Source organism: Hyposmocoma kahamanoa, unplaced genomic scaffold (assembly GCF_003589595.1).
Source record: "Hyposmocoma kahamanoa isolate Upper Pololo Valley unplaced genomic scaffold, ASM358959v1 65, whole genome shotgun sequence".
Lineage (NCBI taxonomy): Eukaryota > Metazoa > Arthropoda > Insecta > Lepidoptera > Cosmopterigidae > Hyposmocoma > Hyposmocoma kahamanoa.
The window spans coordinates 13,113,840-13,137,858 of NW_020653853.1; the positions used below are offsets into that span (position 1 = coordinate 13,113,840).

Consider the following 24,019-nt stretch of genomic DNA (forward strand, 5'->3'; position numbering starts at 1 on the left):
GCCGGTAGAAATATTTGTATGGCCTACATTTATTTCTCTCGTGAGTTTGAGTGTAATTTGTGGTTGTCTGTGTGTGTCCATGGCACCCGCGATACTGGGTTTTTCCCTAGTGTTGAGTGTGTGCGTTATTATTGTTATTCTGGAATTTTTCGACTATACCCGTTTCAATCGTGAATCTAAGCTAGGTGCTGTAGTTCCATCATATAATTATGTATACTGACGATTATATCTATTTTTATGCGACTAATCGCGGCTTTTAACTGGCTGCGCTGGTGCGATTTTCGAAACTCGGTCATGGTGACGCTGGGATAACCATAAGAAAATAATTAACTTTTATTTAATATATTCGATCAGAAAAAGCTGTCCATGAGAGTAAGAGTGAAAAAGATGTTCTGTGTTTCGCATCGGTGCGTACGAACGCGACTCAGGGGTTCTACTCTCGATCTCAGTCCGACATCCGTCCGAAACAATTACTGCCAAATAAGCAATACTTGACCAAATGAAAAGACGCGTGATGCGAATGAAGCTTCATACTTGATACTTGTCGTTTAATTTTGTCGAATATTACTTATTTGACAGTAATTGTTTCGGACGGAGATCGAGAGTAGACCCCCTGGTTCAGAAACAACTGGCGCGACGGCACGCGAATGGCAGCGTCAACGGCGAACCAGCTTAACGCGACAAGTAGGGTTAAACACAATCGCATTAATTAAGATGATTCCGCGTTGGCGACTCCCTAATTAGTACGTATAGATCATTTAACCATTATAGAGGACAATATTTTAATGTTATAATATTCTAAGATTTTAATCGTGTAGAACTCGCTGTTTATGGATTATTTCAATTTAAGTAAACTAATATGAAACTTATATTAAAAGATTTGTTACTTTTATCGCTCCTTGTTTTTACCAATAGCACAGATTACTTAATAATTACTAGGTAACCAATAGTCTTATAAAACGGAATACCAACTATATTCCATGTATATAAACTTAGAATAATATATAAACGTCAAACTCGTGGCCCCGAAGTGACAGCTGTGATAAGGACACTTGTATTAGTAGTTTGTGACACTTGTTTACAAAAAGTAGAAGATTTAGGTTGTTCGAAATAATTTTAAAATGCTTTCTATTTCTATGATTGAGGTAAGTGATTTTCAAAAGTACATAGATATTATTGTTTTCATGATGAATGATTATGGTTTACGATTTGGTTTACTAACAGGTTGTAATGTTCCAAAAACTTGTAAACAAGTTGTTTGTGGTTACCCACTTGCGTTCTTTTTTGCAGAGAAAATGTCTAAGGCAGATTCTAGTCCTTCGCAGGAATCTACATGATGAATATTTAACTACGAATGAATGCAATGGAACAAGAGAAATCACATTATGCCATGAAAAAACCAAGTTTGTAGAATATTGTCATAGTATTGTCAAATACTTTTGACATCAGTTTTTGTTCCTTTTGACATTACAATACTTAAATAAGTTTTTAAAATTCCGCAAAATCTGGTTAATCTAAGATATATATAATGGAGTGCTAACGCCGGTTACGTATAGAATATCAAAGCAACAGTAACGGTATTTAACGCACTGCTATGAAGCGTCTAGTACTAAAAATTATAAATAATAACACTTCATAATGGTCGTAGAGTCTAAGGATGAGGGTTTATTCGTAAGAAGCACCATCTATTTGAAATTAAAACAGCGCCGCCGCATTTAAAGCGAATAATATTGGATACGTAAGACTATGTTTAGGTTAGCGGATATGTCAATGTCAATCAACATATAAATTTTATTATACGTCAAAAATGTCGGATGAGTCGGCTAACATCACAATTTAAGACGAAATTGTTCAATGAATAGTGCCTTTAAGGCGAGCGCGTCAAATCAAACATAAACTACGTGCAGAAACAATAGAATTTACAATGTATTTTTTTGTTTCCGTTATCGTAACCATTATCCGATACCTACATTGTAATTCCCTCGTATGTTTTGAAATATTAGGTATTTTTATGAATAATTGCTAACCAAATTTTCTTTATGTATTTACTTTAAGAAATTCCCTTTCACTGGACATGATGGACCACCTCACAATGGCTATAAAGGAGAACAACGACAGCAAAAGTTTGAGAGCCATCGTGCTAGCCGCTAAAGGGAATGTATTTTCTGCTGGACATAATTTAAAAGAATTGGTAATCTACCGCTGTATGAATCAATCCAGGTAAAGGTACAGTCAAGCTTGACACTTTGTACGTACTTTGGACCGTTGTTATCGTAAGCGGCATAGAGTTGGATTTAAATCTTAAGTGTCAAGCTTAACGTGCTTTTAACCCTGTACCTTATAACGGAATTTAAAAGAGTGTTTATTCTTGCACTAAGCATACAACAAGAGTACAAAATCGACCATTAAACGGCCCACTCACTATCCTGCATATGGCATATGCTTTGGAGTCTCGCAAGACGTATTGCAGGATGGCTTGCACGCCGCGGATACATTCATAATAATTTTGTGACTTTTGCAACTGGTTATGAACCACCGGTTTCGTACGCGGCCGAAGGGGCCTGCTTTCCGCGGCGGACGGCTAGGCGGATTGCAATTCAGGATAATGAAGCCCCCTTTAAGGTATCGTTACCTACCTGTATACGGGCACATTTATTCGATAGATATACATTTTTTTATTTATTCGCACTTGTACGAAGTGCTGAGAGCTTTAATAAAATTGTAGTTAAAATCCAAATCATATGAATCATCAAACTAACAATAAATATATTATACTATGGAGTGGCGTTTTAATATTTTGTAAAAATAAAATATTTACAGCACATCGACAAAGGCATCGACCAACACAAGTTGGTATTCAAGAAAGCCACTGAACTAATGAAGGCCATAGTTCTGAGCCCAGTGCCTGTTATTGCAAAGGTAACATAATATAGACTCATAAAATTATCAACAATTTCACTGATATTCAAAACAAAAATCTAATACCTAAGGATCCACTGAACATTGTAGATATGGCCACCATTGTTCATTATCGATAAGTATCGACAAAGATTATCACATTTTGCCTACAGAAATCGCGCGTTGGAATTGGAATCTTGTGACGGTAAACTATCCCCTATATGATATGACTAAAATCACATTTTTTTGCAATGATTCATCTTTAAACAAAATTTCAGTAGGTAATAATAATAAAACATGTATAGAAAATACAATTTTCAATAAAATTGCCTTTCACACACATCTCATGTTTCGATAACATTTCAGGTAAATGGATTCGCAACAGCCGCGGGGTGTCAGCTTGTAGCCACCTGCGATATGATCGTTTGCTCCGACACCAGTAAATTCTCCACACCTGGGTAAATAAAGCTATAAGCTAAGGCTATAAGTATAATGTATGACTGACGGCAAAAACGTAAACTGAGGACGAATTGGATTGTTTTACCAACAAAATAAACACTACCATAGTCGTCACGTTATCTTAGTTTTTTATGTTAGATGATTTTTCGGAATAATCATGAAAAACTTAAAACTTTTTTAGCCCACTTCAAAAAAGGAGGAAGTTCTCGATCAGAATGCACTTTTTGTAAACCGATTTCGATGATTTTCTTTTGTTGAAAAGGCGGTAGCTGTAGGCGTTATTCCCATCTGATCCCCATATAACGGCTCCCCTGGTGGATCCGTTTTAATTTATATTATTCTCTATTCCCATCGGATCCCCTATGCAGGGGATCCAGAATAAATATATTTGTACCCATCTTACTTGATACCCTGGTTCTTACAAGCTTATTTTTGGTAGGTAGGTAGTGTGGTACAGTCAACAAGAAAATCTTTTAAAAGCTCTAAGAGATGACGCTTATTCTCAAATTGTGCATATAATTTTTTATAAATTAACTACAGTTAACTAACCCACTAATAAAGGCGATGATTAACAAAAGAAATAGCAAAGGACCTATGGCACAAACACGTCACTGACCAACTTTTAACTAAGAATATCACAGATAATATAGGCCATTTCGCATACGATGTGTAACTGTGACAGTTCAAACTTTTACTTTGCACGCATACTACTCTTATCTCTCAACCAAGTTACAAAAAGAAATATTGAGTTTGTTATAAATAATTCATAATATACCAAAAACAAACAACATTTCTTGCAGTTGTAATTTAAGTAAAAATGACAGTAATAAGTAGATAGAAAATGAAATTATAAAACACAAAAATAAATAATTACCCCAACTAGTCGATGTCTAAAGCCTTGTCCGTAGAGATTTACAACATATAATCGATAAATTGAATCGGTTATTGTGTATCTCGCGTCAATATGAGTGCATGCACCTTGTATGCGAGTAGTTTTGGCTTTGTGTGATGTTTTTGAAGTAATTGTGCTTCGTTTCGTCGATGTTGTTTAGCCGACTTCAAAAAAAGGAGAAGGTTCTCAATTCGACTGTATGTTTTTTTGTGTGTATGTTACGCGATAACCCCGATATTTGTGAACCGATTTTCATGATTCTTTTTTTGTTGGTAAGAGGGTACCTCCATAGTGGTCCCGTTTCATTTTGAAGAAAATCATCCACCTCTAAGGGTGGCTGATCATGCATGAACATTCATTTTTATAAATAGCGCCTAAATTTTACTTAAAAAGCAATTATTTTAATGGTTGGTTTTGCTATTCTCCAATTCTAGTCGTTTTTCTCTCTCAATATACTTTGAGTAGTGAGAACCGAATTTTATGTCAATTCCTGTATAGTGGCGAACTAGGGGATATTTCAATAAAACTTGGCATATAGATGTAATTCCACGTACTTTGGAGGTCGGTTTTCTTAGTACTATGTACTGAGATTATATACCTTGTCGTAGACTTTGTTTGGTTGTTGTTGTTTTGATTTGTTTATTAATTATTCTTAAATTATTGTCTCTAAATCGGTTTTGTATTCGTTACAAATTATCTCGATATCTAAATCGATTTTTTTTTTCACCGTCACCGTACCCATCCTATGTGAAATGAATAGTCACAGTTTAGAAAAACTTTAAATTTAAATATTACATAAGAGTCTTAAGTAATATACTCCCGGACATATAAATCGAGCCACCTTGCATTTTTATTCTTAAAGGGCCGAACTCAAAAATATTGTTATCACTGAAGAAAACAGTTTTTCTCGATTTTCTAAATTCAAATTATCAACAAGGACTTATGGAAATGACGTTTAGTACGCCAATTTCAAAATAGCTTAGTAGTTTTCGATCAATCAAACATTGTTTAAGCTTAGGCCAATTAATACTGATTTTCAGTATGCAAGCAAGGTGGCTCGACTTACGTGTCCGGGAGTATTTAAAGTCCGAGTTTTTCTAAAAAAAATCAGTCTTTTCGTCACTTGTGATTTGCAACATGTCAATAAAAACCTGCAACTTAAAAAAAATATTTTTTTTTAATTGTAATAAATAACACACACTAATAGCCCCGCACTAGGGAAACCCTGTATCGCGGATCCATGGACACACCACAGTAGTAGACAACCACAAATTACACCCAATTCACGTGAGAAATTAATGTGGGCCATACAACTATTTCTCCCGGCCCGGGAATCGAACCCGGGACCTCGGCGTGGCAGTCTAGCATGGTAACCGTTCGGCCACTGAGGCCATTGAACATTTGGTCAAAATTGCTCATTAAATGATTATTTGATTCTAAAACTTCTTTTACACTTGCCTGTATTTATCTTACAAAGACAAATGATGGCTTCCGTTGTTCCGGAGTTGCAAAATATAGAGTGGATCATTTGTATGTGATCAGACAAGAATAACCCCTCAGTAGTAGTTCCATTTAAATTTGAGGTAATATTCCACCTAATTATTGCCACCCACAAGGGTGGCAAATTAGGGGATGAATCCGGTTTCTTGGATTTCACCCACTTTCCGTTAACCAATCTCAATAAAACTTGGCATAGATATAATTCCACAAACTTTTGAGATCTTTTTTTATAATTAAATATGTTAATAATTATTTTGTTCCTACAACAACTTTTTACGACTTTATCGTAAAAAAGATTACTGTTCATTTTGATAATTAATTTATGCGTTCAGGCATTACTTTGCGAAAAACCTGTTAATAAAAATTAAGTAAATTCCTTTGCTACTTCGCGGCTTTGCTCTTTCATGCATAATCAAATAATAATTACTGGTATATGGATCAGTCTTCAAGACTATTCATGAATATGTTATTCTATTTGTATCGCGTTAACTAGTCACACATGTAATTTATACTGTAAATTTTGAGTTGTAGACTACAAATTGAAGTTTTTTATTACAAATATGTTACGCTCACTGGCCAATTATTACATTTTAAAATGTGTGGTATAACTTAAAGGCATTTGATGACCATAAAACGGTTTTGTTTTTAATTTTATTTCAGCGCAAATTTCGGAATATTCTGTTCAACTCCAGGCATAGCTGTTGGAAGATCTGTGCCTAAATCTCAAGCAATGTACATGTTGTTAACAGGTATACATACGTTTTTTTCATAATATTATAAGTAGATAATTATTAACTGAAACTAGGTTGTTTTAATTATTAATAATACATAAAGATCGAACACTAAGAAAACCAACTTTTTCAGCACAGTGTCAGGCATGGTATGTTAAAGGCGCGAGTTCGAATCCTGTTGGATCGAAGGGATTTTTCTTAGTGTTGATCTTCGTGTTAATGATTATAACAAACTATGGGAGTAAGTTCCCAAAAAAAAATTAATATGGTAGTAAAATATCGTGATATTCAATCAACTAAATAAATCTAGGTTATTTCCAATCTAATCACGCAAAATAGGCGCCTTGACGTCGAGTTTCGGACACCAGCCCGTTACTCCAAGTACCAAATTTCCAATCTAATGATGTTAATATCTAGCACAGCAGTGCATAATCACTCGACTCTTGTGTTATTTTGATACATGATTTGCATGCTACATAACTATTTGCATGAACAAGAAAAAAGTTTTTATGATAATCGTAACCAACTTGAACTTCTTTGAAGGAGAACCACTGACAGCTCAACAAGCATACGAGAGCGGTCTCGTCACAAAAGTAGTACCTGCAAACCAACTGGACGAAGAAGTCAACAAAATCGTCGAGAAAATTAAATTAAAAAGCCGCAGTGTCATAGGTTTAGGGAAACAATTTTATTATAAGCAAATCGAGTTAGGTATATTTGACGCTTATAAGCTAGGAGAAGAAATAATGGTAAAAAATATTAATGCTGATGATGGACAAGAAGGTATTAGGAGTTTCGTTGAAAAACGGAAGGCTAATTGGAGTCATACATAAAAGATAGTTGCATGTTTGAAATAAATTCTTTATTACCAATAACTAAATCTATATAAACTAATGCAACCAAATATTTTTTTAAGTCGTCGTTGTCTTCGTGTACGGAAGTACTTTACATTTTTTCGCGGGTTTCAGGCAACATGGTTTAAATAACACATTGTTTAAATTATTGTTTTGTTTTACAACTCCACTAAAACTTGGGATTCTACATTTGCACAGGGTACAGCAGTAGCGAATATCGCGTACCTATATCTAAACAAGCCTTTATAATAAATATGCTAGTTTCAAATTTGATGCATATTGCTGGAGGAACGGCCCAGTTATTTTGTTCGTAGATTTTAGCGTTGCGAATTTGCGTGTCTGTCAAGAAAGATTCACTAACTGCACATCGATTATTATATAAAACGTATGTTGTTAAAAAAAAATAAAAGACTTTTTATTTACACCTAACTTTATTTGCCACTATCGTAATGAACCTTGAACGCATATCCAAAGCATGAAATATTAAGGGCATGCTACACACGACAATAAAAACATCCGGTAGATACATTTTACATTATGTACATAACATTACTTATTTAGTAAACGATTAAAAATGATGACAAAAATTGTAATTGTGCAGAATAAATTGGGACTTTCATACCTTGGATTTGACAATACAAAATGCGTATCATAAACCCTACTCAACTAAAATCAATTTAAAACAGTTACATATATAAATCTAGCTAAGTGTTTGGAACATGAAGTTATTGGTTTTCTATCATCCGAAATACCAATTTATTGTCACTATTGTTTGTGAGTTTTCCGTTGTACCCCTGGATTGTGCACAGGGCCACTCCCACAGGTTATAAACTTTTCGATTGCAAATAAAACCTTGTAACAACATTAACATAAGATACAGTTTTAATGGGGAATTATGAAAACTTGTGCTAACGGTTATAATAAGAGTTAATTTTGATAAATTGGGGTCTAACGCGTACATAGGTTAGTCAGGAACTCAAAAGCGTGTGAAATTCCCAAAGAAACAAGTCAGCTTCTATCAAATCCTTGCGGTACATACTAAAGAAAACGGACGATTTATTTGTCATTGCCCTTACAAAACCAGAAGTGTAGGTACGTTACGGAAAATACTCTATGGTTTGCGTCGTAGAAAGTGTACTAATAATTCATTTTTATACTTTTATAACATTTGTTACTCTCAATTTAAACTGCAATGAATTAGAAATTGTATCTATGCGTTAGGATACAAACAATAATAAGCTATTCAATTCTATTCATTTCATTTTTACAAATGCGTAATTATACATTTCAAATGATCTCACTATAATGTGTTAATGAAAAATTATAATTAAACTCACGAAATATTCACGATATATACCTTAATTGCATTTAATGTATTTTGTTATAGCATTTTGAAGGCCTTTGCCGTATTCTTCTATGCTGTTGCAAGATAAATGAGAGCTCCAAGGAGTAAAGTCCAAGGTCCATACTCCCACCCATTTCACGAAAATTTAAACCTGCCCCCCTCGTTTCCCCACTTTATAAAAATATAAGTGCACATTTGACGTGTGTCTCACTTGATAGTAAGTAACGATGAGGTTGACGATGTACATAGCGTAAACAACACTTCCGCCGCCGTCGTCAGGAACGGAATGAGATTGACCTCATCACAGCATCTATAGCACATCTTTAAAACTCATCCTGACTTACAGATTTTGTGAACATTTTGCAATCAATTAAATACAATTGTAGAAATTTTAAAAGTAGGAGGTATTATGACAAAGGCCTAATAAATATTAAATAGATATATGGATATTTATTTTATAAATCAACAGAAAACTGCTTTAATAACAACAATATTATCAAAAATTTGCATATTTAAGTGCCAAACACATTATTCAAGTACACAATAAAGACAAAAGTACACAAACAAGCATTTCTTTGTTGTAAGCTCCCATTTATCTCTAAAGATGTTTACAGTGTGTTGACACCTCTAAGCAAATTTATCTTTGAAACAATATGTAGAGTACTTAGTAAATATTATTAAAGCAGTCCTACTTAATAATTAGTTACATATAAAATTTTCATAGTCTTTTGGATTCAATACAGATTATACAACATTCACAATGAGGAAGTTGCCAGAGGTGGGAATGTAATGTTTGTTCCCAATGTCTGTAATATTATGTTATGTCTCACTTCTTAGCCAGTTCGTTTGAGAGCCAGTCTAGACCTTCGTACAGCCCCTGTCCTTGCGTCGCACATGTAGCTTGGATGTACCACTGGTTTTAGAACACAAAAGTTTGTTATTTACTTATTTTTATTATCAGTTACAGAAATAGTAGACAGTTACAATTATTAATACTAAGTTCGAACGGAGAAAAGTTTCCCGGTATGGCATAGACGCAGATTCAAATCCTGTCAGATCGAAGGATTTTTTCTTTGTGTTCAATCTTTGTAATAATAATTTTAGCACATTCGATCTTTGTATTAATAATAACTAGTGAAGTAGTTTCACGAAAAATAAATTAATGTCATGGTAATAAAACATCATAATATTCATTACAAACAATATTGCAATTTATAAAGTGACATCTCTTGGTAGCTGCAAAGGTACCTGATTAAGTGAAGAAAAACTTTCATAGACTTGTCACAGATGGCGTTAAGGCAAAAAATCCGTTAAAACCGGAAAAGGAAAATAGAGTAGTCACTCTGTCAGATTCAAGGAATTTTTCTTTGTGTTTGATGTTTGTATTGATAATTATAGGAGACCAATCTAGGAGTCATTTCACAAAAATTAAATGAATATCATGGAAGTATAACATCATAATATTCATTCCAATCAATATTACAATAGATGTGATCAATGTTCTTGTTGCTGATTGACAAAACTCTAGTGCAGTTGTGTCTCAAGAGTAAACAATGTTATACACATTGCTAATGGGTCACTGATAATAAGTAAAACATAAAACAAAATTTTACAATACATTCTCATACAAGTATGTTTAATACGACCACTATAAAACTAATAGCCAACATAAGGAAATCAATGAAATCTAAAGATATGTATCAAATTTCAATTTGTCAGGAGACTGTTAATAATTGATAAAAGAAACTTGTGGCTTATCAGACCAAATTACTATTTATCACGTATTCTATTGCACATCAACTATTGTCCTTGCATAATCATGACCTCGTTAATGGTGGTACAAGTTTTTTAAAGAATTGACTATCTACCATCACTTTACAGTAACGGTTGTCCTAGAACTGGCTTAAATGCTGTTTCAACAACGCTGTACAAATTGCTAAGAAAAATTGTAAAGCATTTTACCAAGTCCTTATCTACAACTGCCACCATACATATGGTAGATACTGATGTCAATGTTTACTTTCTATTTTTAACTATCGATCAAATTGCAACAATTGGTTTTCTTAACAGTTACCCAGGTTCATATCACTTTAACTGTAGGCCCGTAAGTAAATAATAATGCTATATACTACAAGCCCATTGATTGCAATAGGTCAGTTAATCTTGGTCATTAACCAATAGTTTATAACTACTATTTACAGCCTAAATACTTACACGGCGATTCCTCAGATTATTCAAATTAAGTGCATTTGTCAGTTCTGCTGCAGTCATTGCATTTGGCATGTCTTGCTTATTAGCAAATACTAGAATAACTGCATCTCTCAGCTCGTCTTCTTTTAACTGCAATAAATTGTTATAAGCATCAAACTAGTGGTAAAACCAACCAAAACCATATCTTAATTTAATGGAATTTGTTCTCTCTAACCATTAAATTATGTCTAGAATTTGATAAGTATTAAACAATTTAGGCAAGAAATGATGAATTGGTTTAACTTGGAGTGCTAAGTGGCATAAATTTAATGATAAACAGTATTTTTAATTAAAAAATCTAATAAATCTGAATGTCTATTGTGATATTACTTTAAGTGTTAGCAAGAAAAGAAAAACGAACAGCAGGAAAATAGGGTAAAATTAGAAACAAGATGAGTAACATGGAGAACAAACAAATTTGTTTGCAACTTACAGGAAAATATTCTACATCTACAACGACAAGCTCACCACAGTACTCAAAAGGATTCTTATAAAGAATTACACAAGACATTATCATTTATTCATACCATATTAGCCAGTTCATTCTCAGCCTCGGCTATTCTTTTGGTGTCACTAGAATCCACAACAAATATCAGTCCTTGCGTGTTTTGGTAATAATGACGCCATAGAGGCCTGATCTTGTCCTGGCCACCGACGTCCCACACCGTAAAACTAATGTTTTTGTACTCTACGGTCTCCACGTTGAAACCAATAGTCGGAATAGTGGTAACGATTTCACCTAACTTTAACTTGTATAGTATAGTAGTTTTCCCAGCGGCGTCAAGCCCAACTGTAATAATAGCACAAATCTTTAACAATTGAAAAGCAAACTTCCATGATATCTACTCAAACTACCTCTATAGCACAAAAATTCTTTTTAATCGTATACCGATGAGCTGTCAATATGTCACTTACCCATTAAAATACGCATTTGTTTTTTGCCGAACAGCCTTGTGAAAACGCTTGATATCGTTAGTCCCATGGTTAAATCGTACGAGGAGAAGTTTAAGTTACCAGTAAGGACACGTCAGTGTGTAGTTTTAACGAAAAACACAAGTATGTATTATAATAAACTTCGGAACGACAATACGTCGACGTATTTATTTTTTAATTTGTTGGCAGTAGTGTTGCCTATACAACGGAATCTTGAATAGTAACGGTTTTTTTTATAGTAAAAAAATATATTTCTTTAAGGCAAAACAAATAACAGGTACGAAAAATGTTCTGGAAATTATTCAATTTTAATACGCGAACATAATGAAAACAAAAAGCGTCATCAAGACTATTTTGTAAATAATAAATTGAACAAAGAAACTAGATTAAGTATCACAGACAAAGCGAATTGTGATTTGCAATTTGTAAATTTTATCCCGTATCAGACAAAATCGTGTTGTAAAATGAACTTTTGATCACGGACAGATTTTATAAAAATGTTTACTGGTACAACTTTCTACGAACATGTGTATATTGTACAGTCAGGAGCACATCAAGCTTGACACTTTGTACCTTGGATCATTCTTATCGTAAGCGCCATAGAATAGGGTCTCAAGTGTAAAGCCTGACGTGCTCTTGACCCTGTACGTTTCGAAAATCTATCGAATCTATCGGTTTTATACATCAGTCTACCATAGACAAGTTTTTTTCTGTAAGATTCCCATTCACATCACGACAAGACAATAACGTCACTCGCAGTAATATACCAAACCTATTTGTATTGTTCTTATAATGTGCGTTGAGGTTAATTTCAATTTTTACACTTAAATATTTTCATTTTGTTTTATTTTTTGTTCTTATTGTAGTGATTACTTTTTGACCGCTTATTTTTTAAATTTAATTGTATTGTATTTGTTTCCTTTTTTGGTGTACAATTAAGAATTTTTGTATTGTATTGATTATATAGGTTTATTTAAATAAGTCTCTATGGTTAAATACAACATTATTTGTGTATACGTGCTGCAGTTCACATAAATGTAGCCCACACATAATATTTATAGATCATTTATTAAGATAAGATAAGATAAGATAAATTTATTTCAATATGACTTAATCTAATATAATTATAATGAAAACAATGTAATTGAAGATAAAATATTAAAATAAACAGTAATAAACAAAAAAAAATCTAAATTATATAAAATAATCATGGTAAAATTAAACATTTTAATCTTAGTGCCTAATAGTGCAATTGCGATGCCTAAACTAAGTACATGTGTACCTGTATTTTAGGCATAATAGTGCATTTTTCATAACAAAGCTTAAAAAAATAAAGATTTTATAAATTTAACAAATAAAAGATAAGTAGTTATAAGTCGTTACAATTTATAAAAGATAAGTAGTTAAACATTACTTATTATATAAATATAAATTATGAAAGAACTTCCAACAACTTATTGAACTTAGTTTACGTAGCATAACGTGTAGTCACTTTACAGAGCTTTTTCATTTCATCGCGCCGCCAATAGGTAGCCTTAATTTATAGTTTTGACATGTAGAATGTGCTTTTGACAAACAACCAATAGGAATCGAATTAGAGTTTGCCGTCATGCGTCGTCATAGAAACGAATTATTTTAGAAACTTCATTTTTGGCCGGAATCGACATGGAGATTTATGAAGGTAAGTTTTGTAAATATATTTTCCATTTTGGTGAATTTTCTATAATAAATAGAATGTTGCTTTGTTGCGGCGATGTTTTAAAAAGGACGAAGTTTACAACAGGTTCGTTCCGAAGGTCCGTTTTTGGAATCCTTGAGGTGACGGTGATTGGGTCTGCCTACATGTAATAGAAACACAATTAAGTTTTTACAATCTTTTTACGGTTTTTGCTAATTACTAGGTTTTTGTTTAATTTCTTTTTTAAATCAATGTTGTTGACAAAAGTTTCAAAACAAATTTTGGTCTTTCGAAAACTTAAAACAATTAATACCTGTCTGTACATTTTATAATCTTATCTAAGCCCTGAAAAATGGATATGTATTGACTCTTGTATTGTAGCTATGAAGTTGGAAAAAAATTAAGGACATCACATTTATTTTTTTAATTGCGTAAAATATGTTTTTTTACATTTTACAATACAAAATGCCATTATGTACGTACCTACGTACTAAGTACGTTCATTAAATAAATTTGAGCAATATTTTTTCTAACTTAAAATGTTCAATTTTACAGACCTGTAATTCAAAATAAATCCCTTTAAGGAATACATATCTGATAACCGCTTTGAATGAACTGAAATAGGAAAGAACATGGGTAAGATTGAGATACCGCAAGACCGTTGCTGATGGCACAACATACGAGGGGCCTATACCCAGCTTATACATATGTATATATAGAAATAAGAAGTCGCATAAATAGAACATTAGGGCGCGATTCCCCCCATAATCTTAATAAAAAAAATAACGAAAGGGATAATGAACTTAAAAGCCTCCATCCTATCAATCACGTAATATATAGTTCCAACCTTCTTGCATTTCAAAGGTACACTATCAAACAAGTCTTTCCTACAAAGGTGAACTAGCAAAATAAGGCTTTATAGTAGGCTTGTCTTTAAACAACATTGCAATAACGCGCAATAGCCCTGCATTACGTCATCTAGGCGACTTGTAGTGTATAAACAATCACCTGTATCTGTATAACTCCATAAGCAGTAGGTTTAATTCTTTAACTTATTTTTTAGAAGAATCCTTTCAACAAATCTTCAAAATCTCTTTTTAATTTAGTTACATAATCATGCAGGTACGAAATGTTTAATTATATTAAACAGATAAAATTAACAAAATATTCTTTACTTGTAATTACTCAAGAGGTGCTTATTCTCTTATAATTATTGTTGTTTCCTTTTTTGCTTATAAATTTTATATTTGAAACGAACACCAGCCATATCAAATACTTGTCATACTGACTTACTATCTAAGAAATAAATTAATTGAGAAAAATCCCATTAATAAACAACTTATCTATTTGATCTGAAATTTTTACATAATTTTACGTTTGGTGTGAGTGTACCAAAAATGTCCGATAATATTGCAGTGAGTGATCTTAAGGTCGTATGCCAGAACTTTACTCAATGCCCAAGTCAGGACTTGAGTATGTTTTAAAGCACTAGAAATCATCATCATCAGGGTCGTATTCTAGAACTCTACTCAATGCTCAATTCAGGACTTGGGTATGATTCAAAGCACTAGAAATCATACTCAAGTCCTTGCCATTAGGGTCGTATTTCCAGTGCTTCAAATCATACTCAAGTCTGCTCAAATCCTGACTTGAGCATTGAGTACAGTTCGGTCGTATTCTAGAACTCTATTCAATGCTCAAGTCAGGATTGCACTGGTAACACAAGCACTGGAAATAAGACCCTAATGATAGGGACTTGAGTATGATATCAAGTGCTTTAAACCATACGCAAATCCTGACTTGAGCATTGAGTAGAGTAGACCATAGACACTTATAATATCGAATTACTTGAGCAAAACGAAAATTGTAATTGGCAAAAATAAAAATTGACCCGTTTAAATGTTTGTTCGATTGCGCACTTTTTGAATGCAGAACTTTCGCGAATGTGTAATATTTTTTTGACTATAATTCTGTTATCATGAATACTATATCACAGACGCGATATGATCGAACCATATGTATAACACCAAGCTTACCTACCGCCTATAAAATTGTACGGGGTCATAAAGCAAATAATACGCGAAGCTTACGGCTGATTGCTGCGTATAGTTAGCTGAGTATTGGAAAAACAATGGCGACTGCTTAATAGCTCTAATTTGAGCCTCCTGAGTCACAGTTGATGGAGACATTGAATGAAATTAGTTGTTCTCCGTTGTAATTGACATGTTTCTATTAAATAGTTGTTACTAGGGAGTCGTCATGTTTGTGTTGTTCACTTAATTAAAGGTTTCTTTGAATGTCGTTCCTTGTACAATACTTTTTAGGGTACTGTTATCGGCTATAGTGGATAAGAGGCATCGTGATATTGTTTTCAAGTGTACTTTCAACCTCCTTTATAATGATCTAGTATTATTATTCAATACAATAAAAATGTAAGTCGTGGTAACCCAATGGATTAACCTACCGCCTCTGAATTTCTCGGAATTTATGTACGAAATTTGAAATTTACCATTAGCTTTTCGGTAACGGAAACCATATCGGGATAAAACCTGCACGTCGAAGAAAGTTCACAACCCTCGGAAAACGTGTGAAGTTCCCAACCCGCATTAGGCCAGCGTGGCAGACTATGGCTTAAACCCTCGCATGACAAGAGACCCATGCACAGCAGTGAGACGTAATATGGGTTGATGATGATGATGGTCATTCAACACTCCCCTTCATTACGCTTTATCAAATGCTTATAAATAACATTGAAAACACAAATAAAACAAAACAAATCAGAAGTATTACGTATTAACTTGCAAACTCCAAAAGATCGTTATTAACTTGCAAACTCCAAAAGACCGTTTGACAGTACCGTACCAAAACAACTAAAAAAGTAAAGCGTATTTGTTTTCAATTTTAAATTGTTACGCGTTATCGTTATATCTTTTCGAGCACGTCTATTACACGGTTTACGTAAAATTTTATAGTTTACAATTAATTGCTTTATCTGATTATAAGAACATAATAGTCGGACATTTGATACAGTCTTTACAGCAAAGACTGAATTTTGTAGGTATCATAAAACTTTCTAAAATATTTTGTATTTGCAAAGTGTCGTGCTAAAGTTTTTTTATCTATTTACATAGTTTTCGTGCGTCTGTCAGTGTCATTATTATAGAAGTTTAACTTTTACGCTTGAGACTGTACGATTTATTTTTCACTTTAGGCTTTACGTTACAGCATAGTATAAGAAGATTAATAATAATAAGTCAAGTAGTCCAACTCCCGCCTGTCCGGCGCGTCAATGCATACACGTCGTCGCTCTAAGCGCAGGGTTGTCACATTATTATTTTAGTTGTAACTACAAGTTACACATAATTTGAAAATAACTTTTTTATAAAACCGACCTCAAAATTTCATGGTTACATCTACAATCGACTGAATATTGGTCACGCTTAAGGAATAAACAGCCGAACTAGTTTCATTTGAATCATCCGAGACCCATTATTTATCCAATTGCCGAGCACAAGTTCATATGAATTAAGTTCTTAAGTTTTCGCGATTGTTACACAGTTCACTTTACAGGTCAACCGTGACCATGGGACCTGTAAAGGGCCCGAAACGTCGGTTTGTTTGAAAAACAAATATACGCGATTTAAATCCGGAAAAATAGTTTCATTTCCTATTCATATGAATTGTCAATTTTTGTAAGTTCAAGCACACAAGTGTGCTCATTTCAGATGATGAAAATACAACATCTTATAATCATAAAATGAAATTAAATTTATAAAATCGACATTGCAATTTATGTGCTCTTTATGAAAGGCTTCGTAGATTATTATTTGATGTAATTTTTTTAAATAACGAGCGAAAGCCTCAATCCTATAATGGCGTCATGCGTCCATACATACAAGCTGCGCTGCAACATTTGCATGGGGTTACTCTACTTGTCTTTATACAGTGACGATCTTTTTTTTATGATAGCAAGCGACGACGAACTGACAGTTGCAGTGCAACTCAGATTTTAAATCGCAAAGATCTGAAGGCCACTGCCATTGCGCCTGTCACTCTGACACATAAGTTGACAAGTTCCACGTGCCTGTAATTTCCTTCGATCCCTTACCCTTCAAAACCGGAACGCCGTCAAGGACTAATGTGAGCATGACTACATTAGTCCTTGACGGCGGAAATAGGTATTGTAGCAGTAGTTCCATGGACGAGCTCTTTCATCAGGAACTCTACTGCTACTTATAAAATCCCCGTGGACACTCGTGACCAGTGGTAAAATTTAAAAGAATTTATATAGAAGTTACTGTCGTCGTCGCGGGTGTGTTCACTATGCCCCCGGTTTCTTTTGCCCCCATTTCGTTTGTTAGGATAAATGTAATTCAAAACAATTAGTATTTAAATGTACTGGTAGATATAAAAATGCTTTTACTAATATAATTTTGATAAGTACCAGTCACAATTATTTTAATAATTTATTTATCATTTTGTCGCACTAATTACTTAAAATAAAATACAACTTGAAATTTTTTTTAAAGGATACTAATCTGAAATATCATCAAAATAAATGTTTTTATAAAAATAACTTTCTTTTTTAACGTTCATAATCAACCATTATAAAGAGTAATTAAAACAAAAATGTCGCCTTAGACCTTTTCTTTTTATTGTAATTGTTGTCTCATCAAATACTTATTGTATTTTCCGGCTGTCTATATGTGAGTACAATTTATTACCAAGTTGTAAATTCAGATTGATTAGTTGTTTTTATTTACTCTTAAACTCTCGCTATTTATAAAGAAATAGCTGTGGTTCTTGCAGCCTTTCTTCTATTCATTGACTGTGGAGAAGCGGGTTTTTAGTGTTCGGTTCCGTGCTTATAATATAAAGCTTTGACTAAAGTCAAGTGATGGTTCGAAATACAGCGAGTCATGCTTACTTGAAACAGCCCTTATTTGTGTAGAATTCAAAGTTAACGATGTCAAAGACCTAATGTCCTAATTAAGATGTTTAGAAAATTTTAGCTCCAGTTTTTATACGAATTTGAGAGACGAAAGCAAAAGTTTATTTTTTCTATTTTGTGCACACTATGAAATACATGAATTGATTGTATAAATATTGTACGATTTTTTTCGCATTTTACTGAAGTGTACTGACCATTCACAACAATGCAACAGCGGATATCTATCGTGTCATCGCAGCGCCATAACGCTCCGTACATAATCTATAACGGAATCTACAGTATAATCTTTCTGCATCACTAAACAGTATAATTACTTTTGATTCTAGCACAACAATGTTGGCGTCAATGTTTTGCACTATCTCCATCTCGTACCGTTTATTTTCCATAACTTAATCTAGCCTGACAATTTTGCTTGTCATTGAATCGAATTAACTTTAAATTTGCTTTCCTATTACAGATTGGGTACTGTGATCTCGCTTGTATTTATGTTGCATTAATGGTTTCACAATAAGTACCTACTCAATCGAACGTTACAGCGATAGAGAGTTCGTTGCCCTTACTGGGTTATTTCTTACTTTAAACTTACGCCCAGTAAGTTATCATTAAAGTGAAAAGATTCATCGTTTTGAAAACGTTATTAGGCATCATTAACACACTAAAATATATTAATAGACACAATCTTCTCTGCAACGAGTACGTAATTCAACAAACAAAAACTCTTCTAAATCTAAACATCAATCACAAGTGAAAGTCTATGAACTCTCCATTCTCATCCTGCCAGGCATTACAAAATGGATTTAACATCGGAACTTCATCAAAGACAGTTTTGCTGTTTTGAAATGCATGAGTGAGAAAATATTTTATACGTGGGATTAAACGCCCACGTGGGGCCTTACTGCGTGTTTTGATTGTGGTCATCGGTCGTAAACATACCTATCGAAGGCCGTTCAATGCATACAATTGTCGTGTCATGTCTTGTTAGGAATAAATGTATTAAAATATATTTTCTTTGATTACCGAGAAAGATCATCGTATCAGACATGAAGATATTCTTTAGGTCTTTAATCATGCTGCGAGTTCCATGGAACTTAAATAATATTGCGTGCACGTTGTTTTTTGCGTGTGTACCTTTAACCAAAATAACAAGTCAATTGAGGTAAAATCATGTACGGCGAATTGCGTTTATTCAATAATAGAAGAAAATTATTGCAAAGTATATATAGCGAGTACTCCGTCTACCAAAAGACAACCCTTTTCAAAACGGTTCTTATGTGAAAATGCCCTATTGTTCCATAGATCCATTAACCTTAGTGTACGTAGTTGTATGTACTTTGTAGTACTAATCTAGAAGAGCCAGATTACAGTCAACAAAAACATAAACCCCAAATCTTACGATATAACACCTGGATTTACAGGAGATATTAAAATAACTTGTTTTGTGCAATATGTATTTGATAGGAATACAAAACGAAACGATATTTATTGATCTATCAACAAGAACATTATTATGATACCAAGTTACGGGAGGAACAAGGCGCCTGATGGTAAGCGATACGCCTATCCATAACATTTGTAGTGCCACTTCTTAGTGGCACTTAGGCTTTAAATCGCAAAGATCAGAGGGGCACTTCCACTGCGTCTGTCACCTTGAGACATAAATTAACAAGTCCCATGTGCTTGTAATTTCACCAGCATCCTTAACCTTCAAAACCGGAACACAGTAATGCTCATATTACTGCTAGGCGAAGGAAATAGGTCTAGCGACAGTACTTCCCTGGAAGCACTTTTTCACAAGGAGCTCTACTGCTGCTAATATAGCATAAACTATAAATGTAATGCAATATGATCAGATCACATTGACGTTGGTCAATAATTTTATTTAGTGCAGCTGCGAATTATCATTCAATCGTTTAGTTGAACAAATCAAATGTTTATTGAGATCAAGTTTTATTGCAGTTCGCAATTCTCAGATCGTTTGCATATTAACATCATCTCATTTGTCCTCGTTTTCTAATAGACAGTGCGTTGAATCAATGACTACGAGGCTACAATACATTTTGTGTTTGACAACATCGCGTTGCTTGGAGACCTAAGTTGGCAACTTCTGTGGTGTATGAATTATTTATGTGTTATTGCAGCACAAATAGACTACAGAATCTAAATACCTCTTAGAAGGCTTAAACTAGTATTCAGTAAGTGTCTACGTTTCTGGTAACCGCCATTGAAAAGTGCCGCATTCCTTTTAAACTGGACTCTGTTTATATCACGCGACCCAACATTTTTTGACACTCGAGTGTCATCGAAATCTTTTAAAGTAGGTATGCAACTACATGGCTTGCATAAGGTGAAGTGTAAATATTATACGAAGTACTATCAACAAATGCGACGCATTACCAGTAGGGGTAGCTTGCTTGCTCTTGTCAACCAATGGCGTTTAAGGTTAGCATATATATCGCGGCCACTGCATCACAATTTATTTATACAATTGTATATTTTTAGACGTCTCAACATTGAATTGTTTAATAAACGGATTGACACAATATATTTTAATACTAGACTTAAATGGAAGCTTGTATTACCGAAAAGTTAAAACTTCAAAGGGTTCTCGGTTCTTTTGTGGGGCAAGGTATTAATATTATGATTCCAAAAGCTGTTTTAGATCTATCCCTCGATAAGTACAAAAATCATGTCAAGGCTTACCATACTCTGTTAAGTATTACTTAAACGATAAGACGGCTTTGCTTTAAAAATTTTTATAAATGTGACGATTTCAAGTGTAATTTGCTTACCTATGAAATAAAGATCATTTTCATTTGATTTGATCTAGATCATATATTTTTGTAAACTTTTTACATTAAAAATATAGATCTAGACCATAATTTCCCAAAGTGGCCCCAGTGGGCGCTGAAGAGTCCTAGGGTAGGCGGTAGGGACGGTAGGCGCCTAGGAAGCCATTAGGGACGTTGATACTATTCTGGGGGGTGCTACCGCATTTGAAAAAAAACCTGAATTATCTATATAAACTACACTACAAATTTTTTTTTTCCTTGTGTTTTTTGCATGCAGTTAATGTAAAAAATTGTGTTTTCAATAATTTTTTGTGGAGGTGGGCGTTGAAGTTTTTTTATCTTGCTAAATGTGGGTGGTGAGCCACAAAGTTTGGGAACCTATGATGTAGGCTCTCACCAAAAAAAGGGTCAACAAAATAACGGACGGGCCTAGCTACAATCTTCGCTTGCAAACATAAGTGTTGTGAGACTGGCAAGGCATCAACTTTGCTGAAAGTGAAATTTAGCTTTTCACCTACCAAACTCTAAGAAAAACTATAAGCCCACACAAATATCAAGAATATATGGGCCGTGTTCTGCATAAATGTGTTAACGCACAGAAAATCGTAAAATGAGTTATGAATGCAGTGTTGTACCTTGTAATATAAAGTTTAATATTCTTTTCAGTAATATATTTAAAAAAAGTCGTAGTAATTGTTAAATCAAAAAAATTTTTCACAAAATCTGTTAAAAATATGTTATGTGTGGTTAAACCATAAATGCGAATTACAACACATATCTTTCAACGTGGTTTGAAACGATTTAGTTTAAGTACGCAGTTTTAGTAACGCATACAACTAGTTTGAAAAATGTAAATACTTTAAATTTTGTCGATGATATGGAAAATGATATGAATTCTGAAACTGAGGATTGGGCGATTATAATAATCCTTTTACTGTTAAAATAAGAATTTGACTAATGGCGCACCTTTCGAGATATTTATTGCGAAAACTGAAGCTTCATTGGTTTATTATGTTGAGTGTGTGCGTTATTTATTTATTTATTTCTTTCAAAAAGAAAAGGAATGAAGGCGAATGTGAATAAGACGAAGATGATGGTAATTGAAAGGGATAAAAGTGGAAAAATGGGGACAACATTGGTAGCGAAAGGGTACAAAAGGTTAAAGAATTCGTGTAGCGGGCTGGGTATTATATGTATTTTTTTTTATGTAAAGAAGGAGGCAAAGAAGCAGACGAGCCGCTAGATGGGAAGTGGTCATTGTCGCCCAAGGACATTTGCAACATCAGATGAGCTGCCAATGAGTTGCCAGCCTTTGAGAGCCCTGTAAACACGCTTTTTGAAGAACCCCATGTCATAGCGCAAAGGAAATACTTCAGGAGGAAGATTATTCCACTTTGCAGTTCGAGGAAGGAACGAACGACATGCCAGGCATCTAAGATGTGTGTATGGATTCTACTTCTTTGGCGGGAGGTGTGATGGTGGAAACGAGACGGTGGCACCAGTTCGAAAAGCTCCTCAGAGCACTCCCCATTATAAAGACACTAAAACACGCACAAAGAGCCAACGTCTCTCCATAGGCTAAGGGGCTCCGAGTCTAAGGTCGAAGGTCTGCGAGTTTATGATCATCGACAATACGAACAGCCCTACGTTGGATGGAGTCAAGTGGGTCGAGTTGATATTTGGGAGCTCCTGCCAAGAAATGCGTGCAATACTCCGTATGCGGCCATACTTGTGTTTTATACAACAAAAGTCGGTGACCTGGTGAGAAATACTGCTTCGTTCTACGTGCTTCTGGAAGCGAGTTTGGCTTTGCTCTCCAAATTACCCTGGAACTAGTTCCAGGTTCCAGAACGAAGTCTAGACTTCGTTCGTGATTTCCAGTCCAAGTATCCCAATACTCTTACAGATGGTGAGGAGAAATGGGTAAAGGTATTCTGGAATATTGGCGCTATTACAAATGGAGATTTTTTTAGCGGTGAACGCGCACACTTGTGTCTTTACGGGGTTAAATTTGACAAGGTTCTGTCGACCCCATCCTTAGACTTGCTCAAAAGAAGGCTCGATTTTGGACACAAGTTGCAATCTGTTTTGTTCCACTTGTTGATTTATGCGACCTGTATAATAGACATCACCGGTACTGTCATCCGTAAAGCAATCAATGTTACTAGTTAATAACATATCATTTATATGCAGCATGAACAAGGTTGGCGATAGTACAATCTATCCACAGCGACTTTTAAGCTCCACTCGGACAGAAAGCTGGCGATCCAAGTGCACAGCCCTTTTGGAAGTCCGTAAGATGGTAGCTTCCATAGAAGTGCCTTGTAGCAGACCCGATCAAAAGCCTTAGCGGTGTCTAAGCTCACGATCATTGCTTCCCCCTTGCTCTCGATGGCAGCTGCTCATTGGTGCGTGAAATACACAAGAAGATCACCAGCACTACGACCGTGGCTATATTAATACGAGATAGTTAGTGTGATGATATCTAACGGAAAGCAATAGTCGAAATCAGGTAAATGAAGCTCTGTATGTCTTTATGGGTAGCCAGAACGTGTCAAGAAAGTGCGGGTTCCAACTCTGATGTACGGTAGCGAGTATTTGGTGTGACAGAAGAAGCATGAAATTAAGGTAAATGCTGTTAGTATAAGAGCTTTGAGTAGTATGTGCTCTGTTAGTGCGTTAAATTAGGCGTTTATAGAACCACTACAGGGCGCCAATGTGGCGCTGCAGCCGCCCGCA

The 24,019-nt window shown here is 34.4% G+C and overlaps 3 protein-coding genes across 6 annotated transcripts in view; 2 read left to right on the forward strand and 1 right to left on the reverse strand.

Annotated features, from left to right (window-relative positions):
* Window positions 1-614: 614 nt before the first annotated feature.
* On the forward strand, window positions 615-7,439 carry LOC113231283 (enoyl-CoA hydratase domain-containing protein 3, mitochondrial-like). 4 transcript variants are annotated; one of them, XM_026465525.1, is made up of 7 exons: window positions 1,020-1,145; window positions 1,291-1,403; window positions 2,056-2,191; window positions 2,821-2,919; window positions 3,265-3,356; window positions 6,410-6,498; window positions 7,024-7,439. In XM_026465525.1, exons 1-7 carry the CDS (start codon window positions 1,122-1,124, stop codon window positions 7,311-7,313), a joined length of 843 nt encoding a protein of 280 aa, XP_026321310.1. In that variant the 5' UTR covers window positions 1,020-1,121; the 3' UTR covers window positions 7,314-7,439. The 4 variants fall into 4 exon arrangements, with proteins under 4 accessions (XP_026321314.1, XP_026321310.1, XP_026321313.1 ...); XM_026465529.1 differs by lacking the exons at window positions 1,020-1,145; window positions 1,291-1,403 and adding an exon at window positions 615-743; XM_026465528.1 differs by lacking the exons at window positions 1,020-1,145; window positions 1,291-1,403 and adding an exon at window positions 1,687-1,754.
* A 255-nt stretch (window positions 7,440-7,694) lies between these two features.
* On the reverse strand, window positions 7,695-12,020 carry LOC113231284 (ADP-ribosylation factor 2). The gene is made up of 4 exons (XM_026465530.1): window positions 11,845-12,020; window positions 11,457-11,719; window positions 10,894-11,019; window positions 7,695-9,592 (listed from the first exon to the last, which is right to left on the reverse strand). The coding sequence occupies exons 1-4, from the start codon at window positions 11,909-11,911 to the stop codon at window positions 9,506-9,508; spliced, it is 543 nt and encodes a 180-aa protein (XP_026321315.1). The 5' UTR covers window positions 11,912-12,020; the 3' UTR covers window positions 7,695-9,505.
* Window positions 12,021-13,511: 1,491 nt separating this feature from the next.
* Window positions 13,512-24,019, forward strand: part of LOC113231271 (protein PF14_0175-like) — a 49,938-nt gene continuing 39,430 nt past the window's right edge. Inside the window, exon 1 of the mRNA XM_026465509.1 lies at window positions 13,512-13,543. Within this exon, the coding sequence (XP_026321294.1) occupies window positions 13,528-13,543 (16 nt within the window). The 5' untranslated portion in view covers window positions 13,512-13,527. The remainder of the gene's footprint in view (window positions 13,544-24,019) is intronic.

Excerpts from the sequence above, each read along its gene's own strand:
- LOC113231284 (XM_026465530.1), bottom strand. The coding sequence starts at position 11,911 with ATGGGACTAACGATATCAAGCGTTTTCACAAGGCTGTTCGGCAAAAAA. Across the intron at positions 11,720-11,844 it reads ACAAATGCGTATTTTAATGG|TTGGGCTTGACGCCGCTGGG; the intron begins GTAAGTGACATA and ends CTATTATTACAG. Across the intron at positions 9,593-10,893 it reads ATAATCTGAGGAATCGCCGT|TGGTACATCCAAGCTACATG; the intron begins GTAAGTATTTAG and ends TTCTAAAACCAG.
- LOC113231283 (XM_026465525.1), top strand. The coding sequence starts at position 1,122 with ATGCTTTCTATTTCTATGATTGAG. Across the intron at positions 1,404-2,055 it reads TTATGCCATGAAAAAACCAA|AAATTCCCTTTCACTGGACA; the intron begins GTTTGTAGAATA and ends ATTTACTTTAAG. Across the intron at positions 3,357-6,409 it reads AGTAAATTCTCCACACCTGG|CGCAAATTTCGGAATATTCT; the intron begins GTAAATAAAGCT and ends ATTTTATTTCAG.